Below are 25503 nucleotides of genomic sequence, written 5' to 3'. Positions count from 1 at the left end.
AAAGTGAAAAATATGAAAATATTGTTTTTCTGTATTTACTCTGTCATACATATTTGGGGAAAAAAATTTTTTTATTATTGCAGTTTTTCTTGATTGCTTTGACCCACCTAAAGATGCTGGGTTCCCTCAGTTTTCATCATCATTATATCAGTAGTACAGAAGATACCTCTTGGAAATGTTTTAACCCACAGTTTTGCAAAACAGTTAACACGGATGTCATTCAAACAGTCCATACCTGACAACTTTTTTCCTGAGACCTGACGATGTCCTAAAATGTACACCGTACAAAAGGTTCCACATCTGTGTTGTTCTTTACCAGCATCTATGGAGGAGGTCTAAGGCAGATGAGAGTGAGTATCAAAAGTGGTGATTTCTATTGCTGTAACAGATTTTATTTTGGTTTACATATATTTTCTGTAATATTTCATGTATTTCAGTTTTTGGGCATTCTCATATTCAAGTGAGAAGTGCATCAACATAGTAACAAATATATATATTAATAAAATATATTTCTACACATTAACCATGTGCAGAAACAACAGTAGTGTGTGAAAACAATGAGAATGATGAATGTGTTACTGATTTCTGAACTGCATTAAGAGTGGTGAGAATTGTGTTTCTGCTGTGAGAATTGTGCAAATGTAATTGATAATATGTATGTAATATCAATTTAGTTAAGCTGTTATGTTTTGTCAGAGATCATGTTTATGAAATAAAGCAAGGCAAATAAGGTGGCCAGTAAAGAAGTCCAAAGCTGCATAATTTTTAATCACTAGAGGGCACCATTATGTAAGAATTACTGAGCTGACAGTGTTTCCATTATTCAGGTTTTAAAATCAAATGTTACATTTCAAACCCAGTTTGGCTTAACTATGTTTTTGTTGAGTGCAGGTAGGGTGGAGTGTGTGGAGATGAATTTCAGGTGTGACAGAAGGCTAGCAAGAAGAGCAAAAGTGAAGGTTTGCAAGATTGTAGTGAGACATGCTATGATTTACAGTTTGGATCTGGATGTTAAGATCTTCAATGGGAGTAACCCGAACGTACAAGACTCAAAATAAGTATCAGAGGGAACAGCTCAGGTTGAGGATTTAGGAGACAAAGTTAGAGAAGCAAGTATAAGAGGGTTTAGACATGTGGTGAGGTTTTTAAATACTGGAGAGGTGTAATCGAGGGTGCTGAATATCGAGCTGTCAGGCAGCAGGAAAAGAGGAAGCCTGCAGGAGTAGATAATCTACCGGGGAGCAAACAAAAGAAGACGGAAAAGCTGTGGTTTTTCTGATCTGCCCAGGCAACTAATATATAATATCAGAGATTATATTTCAATCTCCACACACATATTCTGCTTTGGATTTCTTCTTTCAGCATCTATTTTCCTCAAAATACTGTATCATATACAGATGTAATAGTTTGAACGCACCCACATTGCCTAAACTATTTTTATTAAAAATCAAAGGCAAAAAAATAAAACATCAAAAAGCATTGTGTGTCCTGTGCTCATCAGTCTACATTTTAAACATAGACATAAACATAGAGCAGGAGCACAATATAACCAAGAAGAGTTATTGAGAGGCTCTGTGTAATAAAAGCTACATGCATATTTGTGGTTTGAATGGTGACACTTTTTTTGTGTTTCACTTCTTTCTGTGTGCAGTGATGGTAACAGTTGCTGTGCAATGACATTGATGTCTCCTTTTATGGCGAAACCTAACATGAGACCTCGACACACAGAAATTTGGTACATTTCAAAACCACTGAAAAACACAACAATCATTAATGCCTGTGAAAGTGTTTCAAGGTTTGACAAGTAAAAATAATTGACTGTTTTTCATTAAATTGGTAGGCAGCTTCTTTCTTTTGTCTCTCTTTGCAGCTCTATTGTAGTCACATCCTGCCTGGTCAGTGTTCACACGTTCTTCCACCAACAGGAAACATGGTCAGTGTAGGTTGTGCCTTTTTACATCTTGGTAAAGTAGAAGAGTTTGTCTGAAAGCTGCCTGCTGAATAGGCTGAATGGAGAAGAAACACAGAAGCTGTGTTTGTGTAGGTGATGCTGATATCATATTATTATTTTATATTACTGATGATGCTATTATTGCATCATATCTGTGGTGAGCTGTATTTAATTGTTTGAAATATGCAGCAGCTGGGGTAATAAGTGTTGTCACTGAATCGATGATAATATTATCTTTAGTGTTCTGCAGCTTAAAGGTTGAGCTACACTTATGATAAATTTATACAAAAATAAAATTCATTATAAGTTTTCCTTGGATTTAAAGTTGCCTGGATATTAAATGAAAGCTCTCTTTGCTACAATCTCCACTGATGTTTGTGGATGATTACTATTTACACTTATCACATGTAAGGAATCACTCGGACAGCTGAAAACTGTACCAGCACGCATTGAACAGTGAGAAAAGATGGAAGCTGTGCTTGGATTGATGATTGTTCTACTGGGAGTTGCTCAGGGTGAGTTTTTCAGCTTTTGAGATGCAACACTTTTATAATGTAAAAATCTTATATATCAACAGTGTGTTTTGAAGCCATGGCATGTGTTAGTACATTTGACTACTTGAAAACAGCCAAAGGATCTCTTGTCTTTTATTTGTTTATAAGTTCAGCTTATTTACAGTATGCACTTAAGGTAAAAACAAGCAGTGCTGAGTTATAGTCATGTTGGCAAATACAGATTTCCAACATGACTAATGTGTTCATCAGTTACAGTAGCGGTATGATGCAGTAGTGTTGAGTGATATATTTTTTAAAGTTTTTAACTGGAAAAAATATAGCTGCAGATAAATGGAGAAATTCTTTACTTTGTGCATTCATTTTTAGAATTTAGGCAGTTTTTGTTCATCCTTGCTGCACAAAACCAACTTCTTCTTCAACTTCTTCTTCTTGTAGTTTTTGTGGTTGAAATGGAATTACCTCATAATGGAATCTTTTTACCTATTTTCTTTTTCCCACATCTAAGGATGTTTACTTTTCCAACTAAATGTTAAAACTTTAAAATTTCGTAAGGTACAAAAAGTAGCTTGGTTTATTCAAAATTTTATTGCCATGATTTCGTAATTGTAGTTGTCATAGGTGACATATTATACACTGTTTACTTACCAAATTGCTTTAGTAGTACTCTATTTTCTGCACTATAAGGCACATTTAGAATGCTTACATTTTCTCAAAAATCAGCAGTGCGCTTTATAATCCGGTGCGCCTCATGTATGAATTCTGGTTGTGCTTACTGACCTCGAACCAATTTTATGTGATAAACCGTTCTCAAAAATCTGTCAAAAAGATTTTTAGTACGACTTTGGTAAGCTACGAAGCCGCACTGCTGTCGGAGCATTATGGATAAAATAGTCAGGAGCCTCACGGAGTCTGTTCAGGTCCTAAAGATAAATGAACACTGAGCCATCACTGGGAGTTAAAAACCTTCTAAATGCTTTCATCTTTAATATAATGATCAGCATTGCTGCTTTACCAGGTGTAACAATTAAGTTAAAAATCGAGGCATCCATGAAAACAGAATTTATTAAATTTAATGGAGTTAGAAGTTAGCAGGGAGTTAGCTCGCTAGTTTCCACCTAAACAGGATATACCATGTTCTGACTGAAAGATTTCGTAAACAAATTAAGACGTACAGCTCTGCTATCACTTCCGACATAAATGAAGAGAGAAACTAAACAGCAGTGACGTTTGTAATGTACAGAGATGGGCAGTAACTTCCAGTCAGAGAATGTTGCATATAATTAAATTTTTGCTAGATGCATAAAGTTAAAAGATTAAAACTAACAAAACAAGTTTTAAAAAGAGACTTTTCCATTTGGTTACATTTTGTATGATGGATTATGTAGAAAAAGTAGAATTGGGCTGAAAGATCTATCACTTTATCACCTCTTCAGGTTGTAAATTGTGTTTTTAAAAAGTAACTAAGTAATTAATTACTTTTGAAAATAAGTAATCAGTAAAGTAATGGGATTACTTTTGGGGGGAAGTAATCAGTAATTAGCTACTGATTACTTTTTTCAAGTAACTTGACCAACACTGGTAATGTACACTATATAAATGGTGTATATAGACAAAGGCATCTCTTAATATTTGAATTCAGGTGTTTTCAGTTACATTGCCGCAGGCATATTAAATCAAGCACCATGCAGCCCACTTTTACAAACATTTGTGAAATAATGCAAAGCTTTAAAGGACTCCATGAATTGATCAAATAATGAAATAATACAATAAATCAAAATTCAAAGTATAAAACCAGGGACAAAAATTTTATAAAAAATAAAATGAATTGCAAATAGCAGTAGTAAAAAGACGAAACATGAACATAGCTATCAAGTTGAAGCCTTCAATTTGACACTATTATAAACTCATATTGTGTTTGTCTCATATGATTCTAATTACAGATGTAGGCCTGTCACTGGTATTATTACATAGAGTAATGATGTGAAACCTTTCAAGTATAAAACTAGGGACTGCTCTCACTTCCAACATAGATGAAGACAGAAAACTAAATAGCAGTGACTTTTGTAGGGTTACTAAAGTTGGGCTGGTTGGTATATAATGATTTGCTACATGATCGCTAGTGACACAGCTATGTTAGCACAACATAAACACAGTGAAGCTAGAGGATGAATGCTAACTTTTTTCCACTCAATAAAAGTTAATGTAAGGGTTCCCGATGGTATTCGGACAAATGCAATCGCATGGCAGGATGCTATAAACAGACCAAACTTCAGTCAGGAGAACAACTGAGATAACCCATCCACAATAAAGGTTAGTCATTAATATACTGCAACAACACAGGAATAGAGCAGCTGAAAGAAGATTCAACATTCATGAATCAATGGTACGGAAATGGAAGAAGCAAGAAGAATGAGTTGAGCAAAATTGACTTATCTGACGCTTATCTGCCTTATGTATGAAAACAGACCCGTTCGGGGACAGTGCACCTTATAATCCAGTGTGCCTTATGATCTGAAAATATGGTATATTTAGTCGTTAAGATATCTCTAAATTTTGGACTTTACTACTGTAACGTTGCAAGTTTGTTGCAAAGTTTGTAGTGACCATGTTTGCAGTGACCGTGTACTGGTGCCTCTATTACCTGTGACATATAAGACACAATGCCAGGTATAATACCTTGTTTTTACACGTTATAACCAATTAACCCACTGTGAGTGAAATATTCAGAATTATTTTTTAATTGCTTCAGTGCTGCTTAATATCTTTTTTATTGTTGTTGTTTTTTTTACAAAAATATTTTTTGAATTTGCAGGTGTGGAAACTTACTGTGATGGCAGACAGGATGGAGCTCAGTGTTATGGAGCTTTGGGAGGAGCTGTGGACATCCAGCTGATGGACAGCACCTCAGAAATACCTAGATACCAGTTGTTAAAGGATTCATTAAAAATATTGGATGTGAAACACAATAAGAGTTTTCATGATACCACAGAGAACAAATTTCTATTTTTTCCTAGTAATGGAACATTTAGGATCAGTAGTCTAAACAGGAATGAGCATGGTAAATATACCCTTCAAACCTTTGATTCAGATGGAAGAAAATCAGATGAGTGGACTTTCAAGTTGATCTTTCAAGGTAATTTTTTCCATTTCAAGAAATGACTACAATTATTATATATAGTGCTTAACAAATGTATAAAAACATCAAACATTTTAAACTTTATAGATAAATACTTTATAGTGTTTAAAATATAATTTGGATTAAAGGGCTAATAAATATTGGTGCATGAAAAATCATAGAAACATAAAAAATATATTTGCTAATCATCAATAATGTTTATTTAAGGCAGGTGTGGTATAAACGTTGCATTAGATGGTAGCCTAATAAATGTGTTAAGCCCTGTAAATGTAACATTATTTTGGGTAATCTACATAACATATCATCTTATATAATATATCTCATATTCTGTGTGGTATAGATGGTCCTTTACTTTACAACATAAACAGCTTGAGGCAACTGTTGTTGTGATTTGTTGCTATTAATAAAATTAGATTAGATTAGACTGAATTTGAATATTTAATTGAAAATTCTAAATTTAACTGTATTTTGTGGCTACAATTCTCTTCCTTATATACTATTAAGAATGAACAGTTCTGACATATAATATCAAAACTCATCTGTGTGTGTTTCTCTCAGCTCCTGTGTCCTCTGTCCTGCTGGTCTCTGAGTGTCTGTCCCAGGGAGAGATGAGGGTGTCCTGCTCCTCTCAGGGAGGGGACAGTCCTCAGTACAGCTGGAGTCTGGATGGACGCACACTGACAGATGCTGAGCTCCTTTCTGGAAATAATAAGAGTAACAACATTATTCTGAAACAGCACGTCTCAGGACATCTGGTCTGCTCAGTGAGAAATCATGTCAATAGTGTCTCCAAAGAACAAAGGATATGCACTTGTGGTGAGTAAGAACATGATGCAAAAATATCTTAAGAGTTATGAGTTTTACATTTGTTATAAATTATTGAAACAGCAAATGAATTCCTCAGGATTCATATTCATTAACTGCACTTTATCTGATGGGACACACATTACAAAGTGGGTGCTTGCAACCAAAAATACCCTGTGTATTAAACCAACAATGGGCCCTATAAAAGTCTCTGACACTCCTCTAGGTAAGGAATCAATCCTCTAGTAGTATCACTTACTCCAATGGTAACTCAGTTATACATAAGTGAACCTGGTCAAAGCTCTAATTTAATGTGATATTTGTGTCTCTGAACAGATAACTCCTTACTTTTATGTGGTTTGAGAGCAGTGATGGGAATTCTCTTATTAATTGGGATTTTCATCTACTTTGCTTGGAAGAAAAAGAAAACTGAAAAAGCTGAAGTCTCTGCTGTCCCACAAATGATGGACTATCCAGACAACTCTGTTCTGATGGTTGAAATGAGAAGTTCTACTTCTTGCAATGTGTAGTGTCAACTTTGATCTACTGACATTTCACATCTCTGTGCGTGTGAAAATAACACTTAGATGACACGTATCTCTTGTTTTTATTCACTAATCATGTTTTACATTTACACAGCTTACACTGAATTACCATGAGAAGGTCTGAGTATCTTATGCATTTGTATTCTGTGGAAACTAATATAACAAATGTTGTAACTGTAAGTAGAGTAGTCTTTTAATCTGAGACATTTTTTGGCCTAAAATCAAATACATATTACATAATTGCAAATAGAAATAATCAACCCACCAGAAACTACTGTTTGTACTAAACTGAATTTGAGCACTGTTGCAAGTGGTTGAAATCAACATCACTGATTCATACTGTGTACTTTTCTTTTGTTATTGCTACACTGTAACAATATATTTGCAGGACAGGTTTATTTATTGCTGCGTTTTCTTGCTTACCTTGTGTATCTGTCTGGTTCTGCCTTTTCTGTGTTTCCTTAACTTTCTGTCTTTGTGTCAAGCTCATATGTCATAGTCTAGGTATTAATGTTAGTCATTTCCTGTTTTAATTTGCCATCCCTTGTGCTTTGTGTTCTGTTTTGTTTCTCTTATTTCATTAGCCTGGGATAAGTGTCTGTACTCCCACCTCTTGCCTGTTCCCTCATCTTCCTATATGTTCATGTATGGCCTCAGTCTCATTTAGTTTCATGTTCTGTTCTTCCTCTAGACAGTGTGCCTCTTGCTGTGTGTTCTGCTGTTCATGTGTCCTACCAAGTAAACCTAGTTCATTAGTTCCTGTTTCTACCTTGATTGAATTATTCTATTCTGTATTTTAGTTTTTGTTCATTTAGCAATAAAGCTGTTTTGAGTTTAACTTCTGTCTTTGCGTCCTAACCTTCCTGCTACACAGCCAGTGACATGTGACACAGGAAGCATGATGTTTAGAGTGTGAAACAATAGCACAGTGTGACTGTCCATATCTTATCAAGATGTACAGTTTCAGAGCTTCTGCTTATAAGCAGATATGTCCACTTGCTTAGCCAAGTTTTGTTAAATTCAACCAGCAATTTTGTAAACAAAACATCTCAAAACCTTTGTTTTTAAATGGATACATGGACTGATACTGTGATGAGGTCAGAAACTGCAATAGATTTCAAACTTGTAGATGACTACTGTAAAACTGTTAACTATTAAATAGGTCAGTCCAAGAAAGCGTTGATGATAAAGAGTATTCTTATTGTTACAGCAAGTGTAAAATACCCTAAAAAACCTTTTATTGTCAAGAGCTGTTTATTTTGGGTTCCTCTAATACATTTAGGGCCTTTGAGGTAGTGCAATAAAAACTACATTCAATAAAATCACTTTAAACAGAATATTGTCAGACAAAGCTTTAAATGGCCAAAAAAAAAACCCAATGAAAGCAGCATTATTTATATGTGTCAATGGAGGGAGCCATTATGTGAGATATTTACAATAGTTGTCTTGGTGTTATGCCTCCAATGTTCAGGTCTTAAAATGAAACGAGAAGCACTCAGAGTGTGCAAACCTCTACTAAGGCATTTACTTTGAAAGGAATAGTATTGTACTCAATTTGTTTACATTTATTCCTTTAAATGTTTTTGAAAAGTTTGTAGTACAATAAAATGGAATAGAGTAGACCGTTTTTGTCATTGTACATGTACAACCTAATTGCGGGTGCCCCACGCCACCTGTACAGGAATAAAATGAAGATAAGATGAAGAGAACGTGGTAATGGAGGATTTTTAGTGACTTATCAACCACAGCACATTCACCATTGGAGGTTTCACAAGCAACAAGATGAGTAATGAGAAACCTAAGCCAACTCCACCCTTTCTTGCATAGCCTAGGTGTGGGGGGTCTGGGTGGAGGCACAGGAGAGACACATAGCTACTCTCAGCTCATGCTTGAAGGTGACAGTTTGTGGCAATAATGTTCACTCTGTTGGGTTGTCAGGACAAGTGCACAGCAAAATCTCCAGTGTTAAATTAACACTAGAGAGTGTCTATATGGGTCCACACCTCTGAGTGTTAAATACATCACTGTTGAGTGTTAAATTAACACTTTTGACAGTGTTATATGTTTAAAAGTAACCTAATCAGTTTTGAAGATTAACAATGGCTAACACTGAGCAGTGCTGATTTTCTAACACTGGAATATTTCTAACATTTTGAGTTATTACTTTTAAAATATTTTAACTCAGTTACTAACTCAGTTACTTTTTTGAAGAAGTAACTAGTAACTAATGCCACAACAACCATGCCACGTTCACAGCCACAAAATCAGCTTTCTTACGTATTTGAATGCTCAGTTTGAACTTCAGCAGGTAATCGTGATCATGTCTACTGTCGTGTTGGTTGGTTAGATTTGTGTTAACTGGAAGAAACCAGCAGAATAAGGCTTAGAGAGGGGTGGCCATCTGCCGCAACCAGTTGAGGGCGAGCAGATGAAGACAGGACAAAAACACACTGTAGAAGAGAGCCAGAGATTAACAATAACTAATAATTAAATGCAGATTGGTGTAGAAACACATTGTGGAATAATGTCTGGAGTGGTGGAGATATGCTCTGGAGAGAATAAGAGTGAAATTCAGTAGAAACAAGACATAATACATGTGTGTGGATGTCAGGGAGATGGGTGAAAAGGTAAAAATGCAACAAGAAAAGGTAGTGATAGTGGATGAATTTAAATAACAAAAAATCAAAGCAACAGACAATGCATTAGAGAGGTAAGGAAGAGAGTGGTGGCAGGTTAAACTGGGTGGAGATGAGTGTCTGGGCTGATATGTTACAGAAGAATAGTAGCATAAGTGAAAGGGAAGCTTTATGAGATTATAGTGAGACCTGCTATGATGCATGGTTTGAAGAGTGTGCTGTTGTCAAAAAAACAAGAGACAGAGCAAATTTAATGTTTTATTTCCTTTTTCTTACTTTAGTCTGGCTTCCTTCATATATATATATATATATATATATATATATATATATTTATTTATCTTCATCAGTACAGACTTATAATATATGGGAAGAGCACAATACAATCAATACGAATAATAGCTCGATTATGTAACAGCTACATGTGTACTTGTGGTTTTGTATGGTGACTATTAATGCTGATTGACTTCATTTTATTCATTATTAGCATCTACTGGCATGCACATAACCTTAACACACAAAACTTCAGCAACACAACGATCGTGAATGTCTGTGAATGTGTTCTGAGGTTTGAAGTATTCTATTTTTTAAATGTATTAAACAATATATATATATGGCTTTATTATACAGCGTATTTTTGTCATTTCTGTGTTCAATTAGCTTCAAACTGGATATAAATCAGTTGTAAATATTAAAAGTACTTTTGAGAATTGGGTTTCTCTGACATACATCTTGCCTGGTCTGAGTTCACACATTTTTATTTGAAGCCGGTCACCAACAGGAAACCAGTTGTGCCTCTATGCACACAGTGTGCAAAGAGGCCTGCTTGCATTTATCCTGTGCTGTTTGCATCTTGGTAAAGTAGAGGAGTTTATCTGAAAGCTGCTGGCTAAGTTGACAGAAAGTGAACAGAGAGGAAAGAACTTAAAGAAGTCCAGACGCTTTTCTTTCCAAGCTCCTTAGACTACGATGACCTGGATGACTGAGAACCTTCACAGACAAACAGAGAGGAAACACGAAGCTACATTTGGACTGCGGGTGGTGCTATTAGGAGTTTCTTATGTTTAGCTCTGTTTAATTATTTAAAATATGCAATAGCTCTGTTATCAAGTACAGTCACTGAGTAGCTTTTAATAACATCCTTTGTGTTAAGTTCTGCAACTTAAAGCTTCACCTATGCTTGTAAAACTTTACACAAAAAATAATTCATTGTAATTCTTGGTACATTTTGATGTACCACTGACTGTAACTATAATTGTGGCTGATGTAGCTGCTGTATGATGAGGCTAATTAATATTTATACTTTGACAGCTACTGAATGTGTCAATAGACTCTGTGAGAAGCAAAGTTGGGTGATTTTGACACCATCTATTGATATCATGTTACTGTAATCACATTGCAATTTTCATTACACTGTTATGACCCCTCATTTGTCTGTGAAGTCTAGGGGGCACAAGGGTGTAACACACAAGGGCAACAGCACAAGCCATACATAAGCCCATAAACGATGAGTCAAAGATTTATTTTACAATTTTACAAACAACTATTTACAATTAACTTAAGTAGGAGGAGAAAAGGAAGCAAATTCATCTTCAGGGTCTCCAAGGACAAAACAACAAACAAAAAATCCTCCTGGAAAGAAACGAACACACTAAACTCTAAAGTGAAACAAAAAAACACAAACAAAGAAAAACAAAACAGCAGAAAAGGTTTGCATGAATAAAAATAGTGAAGGAACCATCACTATCTACTGGCACGGATATCAGTGAAACTGAGACAGGGAAAGTGGATTCAGAAGGTTTGTCTTTTAGATGGGAATTTTGGGGGATCTTCCCTAAAGTCACTGGAACAGTTTCAGCATGTTAGTATAACACAGGCGTGTCTGCTTCCACCGTGCAGGTGTGTGGAGAGTCTGGTGTAATTTATGCTGCTTTTAACTTAACCCTGACCTGCAAATTTTGCTGAAAACAACTCTGTGTGGGTACCAACACTAGCACTTGTCAGCAGGTTGAAAAAAAAAAAAAAACACTGAACAGTTTTCCTATCATATAGCGTTTTTATGTTACTTTGAGAAAAGAAGAGGCTCGGAACTGTGTGACAACATCAAGGACAAACACTTTTAGCAGCCCTCACACATTATGTCCAAACAGCAGCTCAGCAGGGATAAAACTGAGAGATATCTGCTTAGCCTTGTGAGCAGCAAACAGCAGGAAAGCAAGACCTTTACCCCAGTGTCTCTCAGTCTCAAGGCAGTATTTGTGCATCATGATCTTTAAAGTTTGATGCCAGACGTTTGTTTGAGGCTAGAGATTTTATTTTCGAAATACCTAAAGATTGCAGATCCACACAATCAACAATTACACACTCTAAAGACTCACCAACTGCAGAATGATAGGAACAGGTTGCACAAAGTGGTCACACTTACCAGCAATTTGACAAGTGCTACAGGTTTAGCTACATCAGTTTTAAGACCCAGCCAGAAAAACTGTTCCCAGCACTCAGCCAATGATGGAGGATGCGGTCATGTTTTTTTAACTTCTAAATGATCAGACTGTGAATGTTCATAGGCTAGCTGCAACACACCTTGGCTGTACCCCTTGGGAACTACCATCTGCCATACCACACCCTAGTCCTCATCTTGATTTTCCTGCTTTAACTTAGGCCCATTTGTGCATAAACAGGTCATCTTTCAAGAAGATGCCTTTTTTCTCACTTGTTGTTTCTGTTACTTTTATAAAATATTTAGCAAGTGTAGCATCAGCTTTCTTGGCTTTCCTCGGGGATCCATTGACATAAGTAATTAATGGAAGACTTACAGATGTAGCATTAACTGTGTTCTGATCACAGGCTGTGGACTCTGAAGGGCTGACTGGGGATAATTTATCCTCTGTCAGGTAAAGAGAGAAGCCCTTAACTTTTCTCTGACAGTGTTAGTGAGCTCACTGTGTGTTTCTAATTTTAGAGATAACTTAGATAACTGCTTGAAGAAAGCGTGAATAAATTAGTGCACTAATTGTGGTCTACCAAGTGATGCACAGCACTTCAGAAATATCTAGACACCAAATAAATACATTTGCTCTAAGTTTTTTTCACTTTTTTTCCAAGTGACCATGATAACATGAGAAACTTAAGTTAGCTTGAGAACAGGAACATTACAGTGAAAAAGCATGCTTAGAAAAGTGTGAATAGCACAGTGTGGCTGCACATATTTTATCACCTTGTACAATATGTGTACTTCCTTTGCATTGCTGTGAACCAGGGGTGTCAAACTCAAATACACAGTGGGCCAAAGTTCAAAACTGGAACAAAGTCGCGGGCTAACGTTAATATTTATTGAAATATATTTATTCCTCCAGATATAAGAATGAATCTTTTCTTATGGACTCAAACACATTTTGCTAAAAACTGAATATGGAACAAGCAAAGCTTAATACTAAACAATATATATATTAGCTGTATAATACCAGTAGGCCAGCTCTGATAGTAATTTGGTATTGCTTCGCGGGCCAAATGTAATTTGGCCCGCAGCCTAATTACAAGCATCTTCAGTAACAAAACATCGTGAAACTCGAGTCTTTAACTAAACAGAATGACATTGTGATAGGATCCGACACTGATTGTAATACATCTCAGTGCATCTGACCACTGTGAAGCCATCATATACAAACGGGTCAGTACAAGACGTCAACATAAGAGAGCTGACAAAATGTTAACCCTTTAAAAACTGAGCCATGAGATAAGTGCCAGAAAATTCTAAATGTTTGAAAGTTGAGAGTTTCAATTGCTTAAAAGTGTATTGTGCAATTTATTTAGGGCTTTCACAGGAAAAAAAATCACACAGATGATATAGAATTTTAGAAAAAACTAAAAAAAAACCTGTATGTATCAAATATGATATACTAGACAATAAGGGGTTCTCAGATTGATGACAGAATAATATCAATATTATTATTATCACTATGTTAACCAGTGTAAAAATGCCCAAATATAATTTAGCATGGACAGAGGGCATGGACAAAAGAAAGAAAAAAGAATCTCACATAACTAATTGTTGTCAGTGTTCATGGAAACAAAGGTGTAACTAGGCAATGAAAAGTTTGAAGCAGTATTATTATTCTGTTCCAGGAGAGAGTGCCATTATATGAAAGAACAGTTATTCCTCCAATGTTCAGGTTTTAAAATGAAATCATAAGAACTGAAATCCAACTTCATTGCAGTTGTTACAGTATATGGGTGACGTATTTTGGTGGATTATACGTCTTGTTAAGATTTGTACAGTTATACTTCACATGCTAAAAATCTGAAATGACCCCTTGTTCAGCTTTAAAGATGAATGAATGAACCATTATTTAATTTCAAGAATACATTTTAGAACTGTATATTTTATTCAGTAATCTTAGATTTTAAACATGGAGTTAACTGCTATACTGCACAGTGTGTGTAAACACAAAATGTGCTGGTTGACCTGTTTGTCACGGGTTAGACATGTTTTTTTTTTTACAGTGTTTATAGATGAATAGATTATTTTTTATGGGCCAATTTATATTTTAGGCATGCTCAAAACATCACTTAGTAATAAATAATAAATGCTTCCCCTCCCTTCCTCGCAATCCATCACACATGAATCTTTTTTCTTGAAAGCTAAAAGAGGAAGGAAAACCGACACCACTTCCTTTTATCCCCTCAGTGCATGAATATACAAGTACAACTTCAAAACCGGACGCCAACGTTTTCACTCGCCTCTGAGGCTGCTTACTAACAATTTGGAGTCCGTTCAGAGCACCACACCCACCTTTGTTTTTGATGGAAAAGCTGCTGACTTGATCAACACAGGCTGAACAGACATGGAAGCTGCAGTTGGACTGTTGCTGGTGTTGCTTGGAGTCTCTCATGGTGAGTAACTTATTTTTGTCATGTCGTCTCTACTTATTAATTTCATAATCAATAATATGTTTCCTGCCATGATTAAAAAGGAGAGAGAGAGAAGAAAGAGCTATATTTAGCTAAAGATATTTTGTTCAACATATGTTGAACACAAACTATAGATCCTGTCGTACTATCGATCCAATACCAATAACAGTGCTGGTATCAATACTATTGATATTTGTGACAAAACATACTAATTTGAGTGCCCTGTTAACGAAGGCTATACCTTCATTAACAGGCCATATAGGCTATAGCAATAAAAATGAAGTAAGACTATGATGGTATAACAATAAGGCAACATGTTTCATCAACAAAACCCTAAAGCTACAGCAGCTAAATCATGCGAAAATGCAGTGTGAATGCCGTGTAGTGGAATCTGAAAACAGCAGAAGAAGGAGAGCCATCTGTTGAAAAAAGGTGTAGAAGCTGAACTCTGCTTTATTTGAAAGACTATACTGAAGAGTGTCAAGAAATCAGCCCATTTTGCTGACAGGAACCACATTATCAGTGTGATCACCAGTTTTGCTTGCCGGGCTGAGCCATGTTTTAGCTCGGTGAGATGAGCAGCCGTTCTCAGACCAGACCATGGGACAGATGCTGCACATCTTCCCTGCTTACATGTAATCTGCTTTCTTGACACTCTTCAGTGTAGTCTTTCAAATAAAGCAGAGTTCAGCTTCTATACCTGTTTTCAACAGATAGCTCTCCTTCTTCTGCTGTTTTCAGATTCCACTACACGGCATTCACACTACATTTTCGCAGGAAGTGCAACTTTTTCTAGTTGTATAATTTGAATTTGTAATTTTCTAGTTTTAGTTTGTAACTGTTCATCAGCACAGGGAAAATAGTGCTGCTAGCTGAACCTTAACTGTGATTCACAGACCTGTATAATGTTCATCTGTGACAGACAGTGGGCACAAAACCGTCATTTTTGGTTTAGGTAGACATTTGCAGATTTTGCCAAACTCAAATTTGTAACTTAAAAACAAACAAACCAACTGTGTATCCTTTTTTGTTTGCAGGTGTGGAAACTCACTGTGATGGCAGATGGGATGGAGCTCAGTGTTATGGACCTTTGGGAGGAACTGTGAAAATCCAGCTGATGGACAACACTTCAGAAATTAATAAATACAATTTGTTAAAAAATACATTAAAAATATTAAATGTAAGAAATAATAAGGTTACTTCTAATTCTATAAGAGTGGATCTTTTTCCCAGTAGAGGAACATTTAGGATCAATAACCTGAGCAGCTCAGACAGTGGTAATTATACCCTTCAAACCTTTGACTCAGATGGAAGATCATCAGGCGGGTGGACTTTACAGTTGTTCATTCAAGGTAAATGTTGGGAAATTAAGCCATTAATAGATTTTTGGTAATCCATATAATACATCTCACAAAATTTCAGATACATGTGTTTTTTGCGTTCCCTGTTTTTCATTAGAGACTATAAAGAATGACCAAATACTATTTTAAAAAACTGATCTGTGTGTGTGTTTCTCTCAGCTCCTGTGTCCTCTGTGGTGCTGCTCTCTGAGTGTCTGTCCCAGGGAGAGATGAGGGTGTCCTGCTCCTCTGAGGGAGGGGACAGTCCTCAGTACAGCTGGACTCTGGATGGACGCACACTGACAGATGCTGAGCTCCTTTCTGGAAATAATGAGACTAACATCATCACTCTGAAACAGCACGTGTCAGGACATCTGGTCTGCTCAGTCAGTAATAATGTCAGTAATGTCTCCAAAGAGGAGAGGATATCGACCTGTGGTGAGTGAGAATATAAATAATCTGATATATATATGATAATTACTAATTCATTAATTAATACAGTAACTTTGCATGAATTATGTGTTTTATTGCTCATAGGCTTTATTTTCATTAACTGTACTTCAGTCAATGGGACACAGATATCACGGTGGGTGTATAAAGCTAATAACACCCTGTGTACTCCACCAAAACAGACTTCTGTGGGTAAGGATTATGGAACTACCATCAGTGATGAGCCATGGTACATTAGTAAGTAAAAAGTAACTTCAGATCCATTGATGTAATTTTCTCCTTTGCTCATTCTCTGTCTTGATAAAAAACCAACATGTTTTCTGATTCAACCTGCTATCTGTTTGTGCCTTTTATTTTTGAAACAGGAAATTTGCCACTGATCGGTAGTGTTCTCTCAGCGCTGGTAATTTTCTTGGTTGTTGGTGTAGTAGTCATATGTGCTTTGAGGAAAAAGCAAAACAGCAAACCTACAAAAAAGGGTACACTTTATTTCATCACTTATTTTGCTCAGATTGCTTTTTTGTTTTTTAGGATATACGGAATAGTAAGCTTTTTAAATACATTTTTGATTTCTTGTCAAGAGTTTATTGATAACTCTGTCATATATCAGTTAAATATGCAGATACTGCTATCCTGCTACAATTAACACAAAAACCTGTGAAACAGCTCTGTCTAAACAAAGCAAAATCCACAAACTATAAACTCTAAAGCTCGCTAAAGAACCCATGTCATATTTTGTGTGACTCATTTTATGTTATCTACTGTCTTTGTATTCCTTTAATCATTCACTTATTTTAATACTATATTTGAACCATCCCTTTTGCTACTTTGCAGAGGAAGAAGATGACCAGGAAGTCTTTGCTGATGTCAAGTTTGTCAAAAGGCAGGCAAACCAAGCTGAGAAAAAAGCTGCTGTGGAGTACGGCCAAGTAAAGTCTGCAAAGCGACCTCGGAGGCCTGAACCAGCAGGAACTGATTGTGTGTATGCTAACGTCCATAAAGTCAGGTGAAGAAGTGCTCAGTGCTTTTGGACAGACAGCTCCACTGAAAGTAGCTGGAGTGAGGAGCTGATGTTAAGATGCCTAAAGGTCCTTCATTTAATGTAAATTCCCCGTATAAAATACAAACCATAGCTTATAAGGTTTAATGTATTGGACTATTTAACTGTCACTTTTGTAATATATCAGGTCATTAACACAACTATTGTTACATGACCTCTTGATTTAATTACAAACACTGAGTGTTTTCTGCATCTGTACTCTGTGGAAGCCTTTGACTAGTTCTTCACTTGGTAAAGGTTCGACCAACATGTAAATGGAAACATGATAAAGAGAAAGCATTTTAACATTTATGAAAATATGACTGTAAATAAAGCGTCTTTTGTACCACACTTGTTATGTGAACAAAAATGTAGCTTTTCATATATTTTGGTTTTTGCACAGATACACTATAACAGTGTAATTGTAGAATATAAATGGGATATACCCCTGAGAGTGAGTACATAGTAGTGGTGGACAAGCAGAAGAGAAAGACTGTAGTGACAGATGTGGCTATACCAAGTGATAGCAACATCTGGAAGAAGGAACACAAGAAGCTTGAGAAATACCTAGGGGTGAGAGGGAAGCTAGAGAAGATTTGGAAGGTTAGGCCAGCAGTGGTCCCAGTGGTAATCAAAACACTTGAGGCTGTGACTCCCAAAATGGGCAAGCAGCTCAGAGATTCCATGAACAACATCCGAGATCTGTGTCCAGAAGAGCACAGTCCCAGGAACAACAAAGATCAGATCATCAAACAAATTTAAATAAAAGACAATGATAAGACAAATAAACAGAAAATGGGAGGATAAAATCCAAACCTACATAGCCCTGTGTGAAAAACTTGTGGGACATTTAGAGACCTATTAAGATCTATTAAGATGGTGGTTTATAGCAGTTGACACATGGCTGTGGGTATTAGGGTGTGGAGTCCGCTTGCCTGATATGTGTCCACTTGAACAAAAGCTTTTAGTGATATATTCACCACTAGCTGTCCTTCTCAGGTTATTGATCCTAATTATTGCATTAGTGGGACCACAAACCTGTTTCTGTGTTATAAAGTAGAACCTTATTCTTTTTTCCAGTGAGTACTTTTGATTGATCGTTTAACAGCTAGAATCTAAATATGCTATCTAAATAAAGTGTTATCCATCACTTAAATTGCCACAGATCACCCCAAAGCTTCATAGTGCACCCTGCCTTCACAAAAGGTTTCCTCATCTGCAAATAGAAAAAGAGCAAGCATCACCATTTCGAGTTATCAGTCCCAACCAGAAGGACTCTGACCACAATTTGTAAATGTTAACCAAAAACAGAAAAAAGCATTTGGTTGCACCCATCTGTCTTAGTCCATGGTATGCAAAGGTGCTTCATGCAAGTCTGTGTCTGAAACACATTTAGGGTTCAGCTAACAACACTAAAGAACAGCTAAATATTATAACTGGGAAAAAAAAAGTCAATTAAATTAATTCAGTTTTATTTACCTGTTTAGCTTAATGTGACGGCATCATGGCCTGCTGTGTCACCACCAATAATACAACTTACACTACTAATGAAAAAGAGACACTGTAGGGTCACTGTTCCTATCTTCAACCAACAAAAGAATATCATCTAACTAGTAATCCCCTCACACACACTCCTCCTCAGGGTCTTGTCCTGTCTTCTTTTAGGGCATGATGCAGTGGATCAGCCCTCTCCTGTTTGTTATGGTGGGGACTCGGAATTCTTCACAGGTTTTAAACATGTATTAATGTGAAGCATTGTATTTGCTTACTTAGAACAATCTGAAGGGAGGGGGGGGGGGGGTGTGAAAAAGTGACAACTGCTTTTGACATGGCCAACATTACCATGTGACCTACTTTTGTTTCTGTTCACTTAGTGGGAAACTCCCAAACACCCACTCATAAACTCTCACACAAACATACACATGAACACAAAAATACTCCCCACCGGAAAGTAAGCATACATTTCAGCCTTGTTATCAAAAAGGGGGTGCATGAAGTTTCCCTTCCTGATTCACTGGATGTTGTAGCTTAAAGATATTTATTATTCAGTAAAACGTCTAGTTTTAAAAAGTGCACATATTTTAACAAAAATGATAATGATAAATTTAGGTTTTGCTTCAGAGAAGGAAAAGAGTGAAAGCATGAGTTTTAGACCAGTGTCAAAAGTTGAGTCTGCTTCACATTGCTGCAGGTGCTGTAGCACCCCCTGGTGCAAAAGGCAGATATCACAGCTGCCATAGTGCCATAATGCTGTCTAGTTCCTTGCATCCATCCATCTTTTTCATTACTGCCATCTTGTGGCCACAATCAGGTATTGTTGCTGAAAGCGACCTTGACCTCTAGGTAAAGGTAACATCTCCAGTAATCTGAAACTCTAATGAATGCGATAACTCGAGAAGGTGGCCACCATTCTTTTTAAATTATTAATTTTTTATTGAGGAAAAGAAAGTTACCCAAATTTACCCACTCCTATCTGAAAAAGTAATTACTTCATAACTTTAACAAGTGGTTGTGTGACCCTTAGCAGCAAGAACTGTGAAGCGAGCATCTTAATTGGATTTACGTGTGAACTTTGACTAAGGTCACTTCAAAGCCTTAATTTAAAAAAAAATATATATATATATTAAAAATATTTATTTATTGAGCCATTCAGAGGTGGACTTGTCGTATTTCTGAGCATGTCCTGAAATTCTTCTTGATGATTTTCTGGTAGAGCTCCTCAGAAATACCTAGATACCAATTGTTAAAGAATTCATTAAATATACTGGATGTGAGAGAGAAAGGGGTATTTCTAACTCCACATCACATAGATCTCTCCTTTCTCAATGCAATGGAAGATTTAAGATCAAGAAAGTGAACAGGAATGACAGCGGTAATCATAGCCTTTAAACTTTTGATTCAAGTGGAACATCATCAAGGAAATGGACTTTACAGTTGTTAATTCAAGGTAATTCTTGTTGGTTTAGAATGAATAAGAAGTTTTTAGTTTATATAATTTTTTCAAGTTTTATGGATATCATGTTTTGTTATTATGGTATTTCCCATTTAAAAGCTTAGCAACTGACTAACTGAACTCTACGTACAAATTAAGAAATAGTGACAATGTTGTTTTCTCCAACAGTGTCATCAGTCATGATTCCACTCCTGTAGTTTTCATTTTTTTAAAACAAACAAACATGTACAGTGTTTGTTTTAGACTGAACTGGAGAGTTTGTGTGACTTATTTTTTTAGTTAGTTAATAAATTAGTTATGAATAACGTTCATTGTTAGTGTAACTTTGTGAGTGAATTGTGGTTGTAGTGACTGTGTAATAAGGTTCTTTATAGTATAATACAAAGTAGGTCTCTTTTTATTCCCAGTAATGGAAGATTTAGGATCAATAACCTGAGCAGGAATGATAGTGGTAAATATACCCTTCAAACCTTTGATTTAGATGGAAAAGAAACAGGCAAGCAGTCTTTACAGTTGTTCATTCAAGGTAAGGTAAGGAATGAGTTCAAGAACTTGATAGAAATTTAACATGGTTTTGAAAATCTTTATGATTTAACTCACAAAAATACAGTATAACACCCTTTAATCAAACTACCTGCAGCGATGGCACATGGCACAATAGTAAGTGAAAACTAACACCAGTAAATTGGATTCATTTACATCACTTTGTGGCGGAGGTGTGGTCCCGGGCTCGGGCTGCAGGGAAGGAGTGGTGCAGTGAGCTCAATGGGGCGGTGCTGGCAGGTGGCAGGTGAGAACACAAGTGATGGCGTTTGGTCTGATGACGGTTTTCCTTCCCCTTTTTAGTGAGATGGGAGAGGAGCGGAGGGGAAGCTGGCAACAGCTGAGACCGGAGCTGTCCAGACTGTGGACTGTCACAACAAACGAAAACTCAAAATAAACATGTCATCTGGCTATAAAGAACTGTGTGTGTGTGAAGTGCATTTCACACACTTTCTTCTTTCTTACCATGAGAAGTAAGTGAAAACTCACAGCTCTGCCTAACATGTGATTTTGGTGTCTCTGAACAGATAATTCCTTGCTTATATGTGGTTTGAGAGCAGTTGTGGTCATTCTCTTGTTAATTGGTATTTACATCTACTTCGCTTGGAGGAAAAAGAAAAATGAAAAAGCTGAAGTCTCTGCTGTCCCGCAAACAAGAGGAGATCCAGAGGACTCTGTTCTGATGATTGAAATGAGTTCTGCAACTTACACCAACACCTAGTTTCACCTTTTATCAACTGAAATTTGACAAAACAACACATTTTTGTTTATATTCTTGGCAAATTATGTTCCTCACTTAAGCACCTCATGCTGAATTAAGCTGTGAGGGTTTTCTGCATTTTTATTTGTGGAAGCTTTGATTACAAAGGTTGTGAATGTAATCTGAACTTGGTAAAGGTGGAATCAGTCAAGTCAATTTTTTAATTCAAACATCTGAAACATTTAGTTTCACTAAGCTTTAAACAAGGATTTTTGTCTTAGAAGATTCGGGCGATTTGATTTTGTTTTTGTTTTTTTAAAGAGGAGGATGGCCTGAGACATTTTACTCAACTTCAGAACAGGAACATTAATGTGAAAATCTATGAAGTTCAGACACATGTGAGTCAACAGCATAGTGTGAATGTAATTTATCACCATGTGTAGTGTTGCCATGAAACAACATTAAAACCATAAACTTCAAAAACGAAAGACTAGAGTAAAATCACATGATGTTAACCTTTAAGTTAACTTTTGAACTCTTAATAATCTCATTATTACAAAATTTACCTTTTCTGGTAAAACATTAAATATTTGCTAAATTATGTTTGATCAATTTCATCTGTTTACAGAAATCCAAAAGAAGTGATAAAAGATTAGAAGCGTCTTTACTGAATTCTCTTATTTCTTCAGGTGAATTTTTAAAGTGGACCATCTGAAAAATGTAACGTCACCAAGCTGATTGAATGGACAGTACACAACAGAGGTAAAGAAGAGAGTGCAGGTAGGGTGGAGTGGGTGGAGACAAGTGTCAGGGAAGATTTGTGACACAAGAATACAAGATACCACCGGTTTACAAGATGCAAGTGAGACCTGCTTTGATTTATAGTTTGGAGATGGAGGCAAGAGTCAGAGCTTGAGGTAGCAAAGTTGAATGTGTCAGGATGTTCATTGGAGTGACCTGGATGGACATAATCAGAAATAAGTATGTGGAAGCAAGAAGGAGGAGGAAACTGAAAAGGCAACAAAATGGTACTGACAACGCCACTTGGGGGTGGAGTTACACGCCAGGAAATACGACATTAACTAGTGCAAAGTTTCACCAGTTACAAAGGCACTCATGCTCGTTACTGACGAGGCAGAGGCGTGACCAATCAATTTCAATAAGTTTATTAAACAAACTAACTGAAGATAATATGGAGCTGCACCAAAGAAAACAGAAAATTAGGTGACAGGACTTAGAACACCACAAGGCATTTAATTAAAACACTTTATTACCAGGCATTGCTTAAAAACAACAAGATTCACTGTCACTGTCTTACTCTAGTTAAAATAGCAGCTGAACAAAATAACTAATCAATAGGGTTAAAGGCAGGCCACTTAGAGAAACAACCTACAGAGCGGCAGTGCTACCAGTTGCTCACTCGTGATGTCACACTGCAGCTCAAGGGGTGCTTTTTACTCATATCCTGATGTTTACACTGACATGCATAAGAGGGAACTTCATCAAACACGCCTAGGCTGCCAAACAAGCAGCTGTCTCTCTACTAAAACAAAAGAAATTAAAAATAGTCTAAAAAAACAAGTTCTAAAGAAACGAGGAACAACTCAGTGAACAATATGAAAGCAGAAGTTTCTCTCTCTCTCTCTCTCTCTTGCTCTCTCTCTCTTGCTCTCTATCACATTTTACAAGCTGCTGTTATTAATAAAAACAATAATAAGAACGAAACCTCTGCTGTGCCAAGTGTTCATAGTCTACACTTAAATATAGACGAGCGGAATATAACCAGAAGAATAATGGACTGGCTGTTCTTGGTAAAAGATGCATGTGTACCTTTGGTTTTGTATGGTGACCGTTTCTCTTGTTTCACTTCCTTCTACATACAATGACAATCTGTTCTTTTATGGTGAAACACAACACTTAACCTCTATTTATGATAACATTTCAAAACCACTGAGTAACACGGGCATCATAAATGTCTGTGAATGTGTTTCAAGGTTTGATGAAATCTGTTATTAAGATGTATTAAATTAAACATGTCTGGCTTTATTATACACTCTGTTTTATGCCATCCCCATTAAACTTGCTTCCGCGTGCAAATAAACATATTTTAGTTGTCAGTGTAATTTAGCTGTAAATATTACAACTGTCAATGAAACGGCATTATTATTAGTTGGACAATAAAATTACATGATTAGTTTGGGGCTGTTGAATTAAATTTAAATTAAACTTTTCTCTTTTCTTTCTCTGCAGTTAAATTCTGGTCACATCCTGTCTGGTCTGAGTTCATACATACTTATCTGAAGCTGATCAGTATTGACAAGCAATGAAATTTATTGGCAACTGCTTTTAGTAATTAACACAAAAAAATTCTGAAGTAGCCACATCCTGCTTGGTCTAAATGTATATGTTTTGATCTGAAGGTTTCTCATCAACAGGAAACATGGTCAGTGTAGGTTGGGTCTGTTTGCATCACAGTAAAGCAGAAGAGCTGCCTGCGGAGTCGACTGATGCTGAATAGAGAAAAAACATGCAAGCTGTGTTTGTACTGTTCGTGATGCTATTAGGAGTCTCTTATGGTGAGCTGTGTTTACTTATTCAAAGCATGCTGTGCTGTGGTAATAAGTACAAAGATTTTGATGTCGTCTTTAGTGTTACAGTAAGTTCTGCAGCTTACAGGTTGGTGGCATTGTGTTGATGCCACTGGGAGTATCTGAGGATGAGCTGTTCTGCTTTTTCATTTCATGCGGCACTTTATTGATACATCATCCCCAGACCTGGTGTCACTTGACCTTTGTTCATGGGTCTAAAAAGTATATTTACAGTCAAATCATCTTGTTTTTATTCCAAACAAATGCTTGATATTTTAGATAACACATTTTTATATTTCAAAGGTTATGACTGTAATTTTAACTCGTCTATCTTTTAGCGAAAGTGGAATCAGATCATCACTTCAAATAAAGTCATCTGACCAGTGGCACCTGTTTGTATGAAATTGTATTTGAGCACTGGTTTTTTATAATATACTAGTTTTTAAAATAACAACTACAATATGAATAAAAACAATACTGATCAATTCAATTGGTAAAATTATCTCAAACTTCGGGCCTCTTTAAAGTATAAAAAGGGATCAGATACACATTTTGTCACAGCCCGTATAATTTAATGTTATTCCACAGTTAAGATGGGGGAAAATAATTATTTGTATGTTAATAAATGTCAAATATTAGCTACAATACTTTTTTGCTAATGATTATTTACCACTAGAGTGCACATTTATGAAAAAAGAAATACTGTGATTTAAATCCTTCAGCAGTAGTTTTGAATCTGGATTAGTTTTTATAAGCATTTATTGCAAAAGCAATCAGATATTTTGAAGTTTTGTTCAATTAAACTTTAAATGATATGAATGTTAAATGACCCCATGGCACCATTTAAGATTCAACTAAAGCAATATTTAATTCCAACAGTACATTCTGTAATTTGTATAAATTCTTCTGTGATCAGCATTTTTAAATATAACATTAACCAGTGCAGTGCAAAGAATGTTCAAACCATTGTTGCTCAACATGCTGAACTATCTGTTTGACAGAGATTGAAAGCATCCTACTTTCATGTTGTACTCTTTTTAGAGATGAAACATGTGCTATCATTAATTTTGTGTCTATTTTTTCATCTAAACATATTTCTGAAATGTATCATTTCATTTTAAGTCTGGAACTTTTATTTCTTAGGAATTTAAATTGTTACTCTCATATATGAAATCTCTTTTTCATGAAGGTTAAAGGAGGAAGAAAAACTAATGTCAATTCATTCTCCTACTCTCAGCATGTGAGACGTTATTTACCACTTCACTAAAACCTAAAGCCAACGTTTTCATGATTTCTCCTTTCAGGCTGAGCACTAACAGTCTGTTAACTGCAGTCTGTTAAAATCAGTAACATCACAGATTTGCTTATTTGAGAGAAAAGATTTGAAAGCTGCCG

At 36.1% G+C, this 25503-nt stretch overlaps 1 protein-coding gene across 2 annotated transcripts; it reads left to right on the top strand.

Annotated features, from left to right (window-relative positions):
* The first annotated feature begins 2417 nt into the window (after nt 1-2417).
* Nucleotides 2418-17609, top strand: LOC147337924 (uncharacterized). Of its 2 annotated transcripts, XM_086312923.1 has the most exons (8): nt 2418-2466; nt 5279-5599; nt 6161-6418; nt 15533-15847; nt 16016-16273; nt 16373-16522; nt 16651-16764; nt 17120-17609. In XM_086312923.1, the coding sequence occupies exons 1-8, from the start codon at nt 2418-2420 to the stop codon at nt 17293-17295; spliced, it is 1641 nt and encodes a 546-aa protein (XP_086169049.1). In that variant the 3' UTR covers nt 17296-17609. The 2 variants fall into 2 exon arrangements, with proteins under 2 accessions (XP_086169049.1, XP_086169055.1); XM_086312929.1 differs by lacking the exons at nt 2418-2466; nt 5279-5599; nt 6161-6418 and adding an exon at nt 14335-14477.
* The last annotated feature ends 7894 nt before the right edge of the window (nt 17610-25503 follow it).

This window comes from Aulonocara sp. 'chitande type north' Nkhata Bay, linkage group LG2 (assembly GCF_057382095.1).
Source record: "Aulonocara sp. 'chitande type north' Nkhata Bay isolate Kocher_YH1m ecotype deep benthic linkage group LG2, A_spYH_male_GT1.1, whole genome shotgun sequence".
Lineage (NCBI taxonomy): Eukaryota > Metazoa > Chordata > Actinopteri > Cichliformes > Cichlidae > Aulonocara > Aulonocara sp. 'chitande type north' Nkhata Bay.
This window is presented reverse-complemented; position numbering and strand designations above follow the sequence as displayed.